Raw genomic sequence first — 3,998 nt, 5'->3', positions numbered from 1 at the left:
TTCTATATTCTTATCATCAAACTCTTAATATAAATATGTGGATATTGGAATGGAATAATACCTCATGTCCTACTTCTGAATTCTGAATTTGCTTGTCTGAATGTTTTGAGACAAATATCTGAAATTTATATCGTATACCAAATTTTATTAATTTTTATCTCATATACGGGCGAAAAAACAGTCGTACTATATACATACAGGAGCTTCATCTCCATTAATATTCTCGGAATATCTGTGTTGGTGGCAGCGGCGATGGTGGTGGTGGTGGTGGAGGTGCCAATGTTCTTGTTAGCGTTGCTGTTGTTTTTATTGTCATGCTCCTTTTTGTTGTTCTTGTGATGATAGAAGTGATAACATTTTGACTTCATACTTTTTCTGTCCTGTATTGTTGTTGATGATGATGATAATGATGATAGTGACACTGATTTTTCCGTTCTGCCGGTAGTTGACTCTTTTATGCGGAAGACACAATCCTCGTCTGCCATCGTTCTTTTATAAAACAAAAAAATTGAAGGGCGTGTTTGTTAAACAAACCCCAATTTAGCCCCTAATGGCTATGGATGGAGAAAACCTAACCAGCTCTCTATGGTCCTGGTTAGTTTAACTATAAAATGACAATAATTCAGTGCATAACTTTGTGTAACAATAGAAGTAACAAACTTATGGGAGCGATGCAGAATATGTCGACAAACGGAAAACAAAACAATAAAAATGATAAATAAAGTTGTTTGACAAGTTAGTTTTAAATCCAATTTACTCAATTCAATTTATTTCATTTTAATTATTTATTTTTTCTTTTGCATAGCAAGGAAAACCACATTACGATATCCTTTCACAAATTATTCTGCCGTACAATAGGAAAATATTGTGTACAAATAGAAAAAAATATTTCCCCTCAATTGAACAGAGAATATTTTATGAAAGTCTACTGATATAGCGATGTGGTGAGATTGCTAAACAAACTCAGAGTTTTAGCTTTCATTACATATCGTCATCATTCATATCTTCATCTTCCTCATCGCCTGTTCTATAATGGTGACCTCGAGCTTCCTTGGCTCTGTCGGCTTTCTTGATAACACAACATGCAATACGCTCTCCACTGTCATCCTTGCTGTCGGATTTTGCATGGATCTACATAAAATTGAAAATATTTATTAGAAATTAGCAATTAACGATTATTATATCTAATTTTGGTAGAAGGCCAGTAGTTTGGAAAGTGGTGAGACAAGTGGGGTCACATCAAGCGCTGTACTTAACTGGTACTTTATTTTATCGATGCCAAAAAGATGAAAGGCAAAATTACGAATTTTGGCTTGAAACCAGCATTTCTGAGGGGAGGGGCAATCGATTGCATCGATCCCAGTGCTTGGTTGGTTTTTTATTTTATCGACCTTGAAAGAATGAAAGGCAACATTAATCTCCACAGAATTTAAACTCAGAATGATTAGCAGTTTGTTCGACGCCCTAACGATTCTTCCCGCTGGTTGCCTCTGTTTTTATTGGAATTAAATTCTTTCTCCAGTTCTTAACGTGAAATGTAACCAGATCTCCATCAGTTTCGACGATGAGTATACACTTCTATCAAATGAATTACCTGTTCATTGAATCAGTATACAAGTGTCCGAGTATTCCACATTCACGAACGACTTTAATGTAATCATCAGAGAATTAAAGTGATTGTGTGTGCGCGCGCGCGTGACAAGACTGCACCTTATAATTGCCGATAGAATTCATCGGACGAGTTTTTCGTCCCTACAGTTTTATCACTAGAATTGAACCAGTCTGAGTCAGTGGTAAAAGGGATTTGACCATGACACTCCGCAGTGAGATCGAACCCAAAACTTTGTGATAGTGAAGCAGTATTTTTAACCGTTCACCACGTTAATAAAAAGTGGTATAAAGACGGCGAACTGGCACGCGGGACGAAAAGCTTAGCGACATTTCGTCCGTCTTCACGTTGATGTTACCTTTCACCCTTTTGGAGTCGATAAATTAAGTACCAGTTGCATACTGGGGTTGGTGTAATCGACTTACCTCCTCCTCCTCCTTTCCTCCGGGGCCTTGTGCCAAAATTTGAAACGAATATAAAGTGGTATAAATATCTAAGGCCAAATTAGACGGGAAATTAACATCTAAAACTAATACTGCTCAGTACAGTGCTTCCTAAACGGTGCGGCGCGTCTCGTGGGGGCGGCGCGTCTCGTGGGGGCGGCGAAGCGGATAGCAGGTGAGGTGGAATGATTGAAAGACACTCAAATGTTTAGGAACAGTTTCAAAAGGTTCATATGCCAAAAATAAGTATGATTTCAAAATTTAAAATATTATTTGACTGTTTTTGGATATACAACCAGAAACAATATCCATAGATCTCTTCAAGAGAATTATCCATTCTTTTACATTTCTCCACGACATATTTCTGTGAATAAGGATTTTTAGTTCTGACAAATACCAAAAGCCAAAAAGAAGAGAAAGTTTTCTTTGTGTTCATGAGGAGATAAGAGTTTGTTTATCTCGTCAAACACAAGCTCATACCTTACATTAAATTTGTGTACTTTAATATTTTTATAAGGTATTTGTGTTATATTTTATAAGTTATTTGTGTTATATTTTATAAGGTATTTGTGTTATATATTATATTTAACTCACTATTAGCCGTTGTTTTTCTATTTTTAAATGTACTTTTTATCACATAAAATTAGGCGTGAGCAAATTTTCGTTCCGAAAATGCGGCCCAGAGAAAAACAGTTTAGGAACCACCGGCTTGATATGTTGAGACAACGCATAAGCAATTCTAAATACGAATTAAAAATAAGAGGGTACGAATTTAACATGGGGTCTACCGTAGTATCCGTAGTCTACGTTGTGAAAAGACCTGATCTGGGTTAGGATTCGAGTTAAGGTTTAGAGTAAGGGTTAGAATTAGGATTAGGTTTAGTAGGTTCAGCGTTAAGATTAGGGTTTAAATTTAGGGTTAGATCGCACGCTAAAGTGGCAACAACAAAAGTATTTTTGAATTCTGAAGTCTACATACCACAATGGATTTGTCGAGGATTGAGTCGCGGCTAACCAGGCTTGAATCTCTGTCTGCGAAGTCTAAATTGACAGTACCACTACCGTCAGCCTGAACATTTCCCCAATCTCCAGCATGGCGGGAACTTAAAAAAAGTAATATATATATATTATTAAGTAATACTGAAGACACATGGCTCAGTAGTTAGAGCGTCGGGCTAACAATCGCGAGGTAGTGAGTTCGATTCTTACAACTTTAATTGACAATGAAGATTGCCACAATAGGCCTATATACTTACCTGAAAAACTCTGATAACTGGATGCTAAACTTGCCTTAAAGCATGAAAACAAGAAAACTACATACTCAATAAGAAAACAGGAAGAGAAATATCAAAATGAATTCCAAATACATCAAATTCCAGAATCAGACGTACTGGAAACAAGCACAGTAAAGGTTAAGCGTAGGAAGACCCTTGCTAAAGCTGTTGCCTTCGATAGTCTTACTGATAAATGGCAAGTACCCAAAGACAGTTACTAATGCTGATGTTTACAAAGCCCTTACCTATCAATGGTTAGTGTCTTCTGGTTTAAACTCAGAGACAGAAGGGTTTATCATAGCAGCCCAAGATTAATGCGCATCTGCAAGAAGCTACCAGACCAACATCTTAAAGAACGGCAGTAGACCAACATGCCATGTATGTAAACAACAAAATGGAACCGTCGATCATGTTATCCCTATGTGCCGGGTGAAAGTAAACAACCTGTGGTTTATGGATGACCTAAAGCTATTTGCTAAGACTGAGAAAGACATTGAAAAAGAATTACTTACATTTATCCTTATCTGTATGGACATATAAAAAAGTGACATTTATTTCTTATAAACGCCGAAATGTGTAGTGTAAGATACAAACAAGATGGTAATTTATTTTCGAACGCAGAGACACCGTCAGGACAGTAGAAATATTGGGTAAATTACCCTTACAAAGTGG

General features: G+C 36.7%; 1 protein-coding gene across 1 annotated transcript in view; it reads right to left on the bottom strand.

Moving 5' to 3' along the window:
- Positions 1 to 736: 736 nt before the first annotated feature.
- Positions 737 to 3,998, bottom strand: part of LOC106870762 (extracellular superoxide dismutase [Cu-Zn]) — a 6,852-nt gene continuing 3,590 nt past the window's right edge. The window contains exons 5-6 of the mRNA XM_014916958.2: positions 3,032 to 3,155; positions 737 to 1,131 (exon numbers count right to left, since the gene is read on the bottom strand). Of these exons, the coding sequence (XP_014772444.1) occupies positions 982 to 1,131; positions 3,032 to 3,155 (274 nt within the window). The 3' untranslated portion in view covers positions 737 to 981. The remainder of the gene's footprint in view (positions 1,132 to 3,031; positions 3,156 to 3,998) is intronic.

The sequence above is a fragment of the Octopus bimaculoides genome, chromosome 24, assembly GCF_001194135.2.
Source record: "Octopus bimaculoides isolate UCB-OBI-ISO-001 chromosome 24, ASM119413v2, whole genome shotgun sequence".
NCBI classification, from domain to species: Eukaryota; Metazoa; Mollusca; class Cephalopoda; order Octopoda; family Octopodidae; genus Octopus; species Octopus bimaculoides.
Note: the sequence above shows the minus strand (reverse complement) of the source record. Positions and strands in the feature narration are given on the sequence as shown.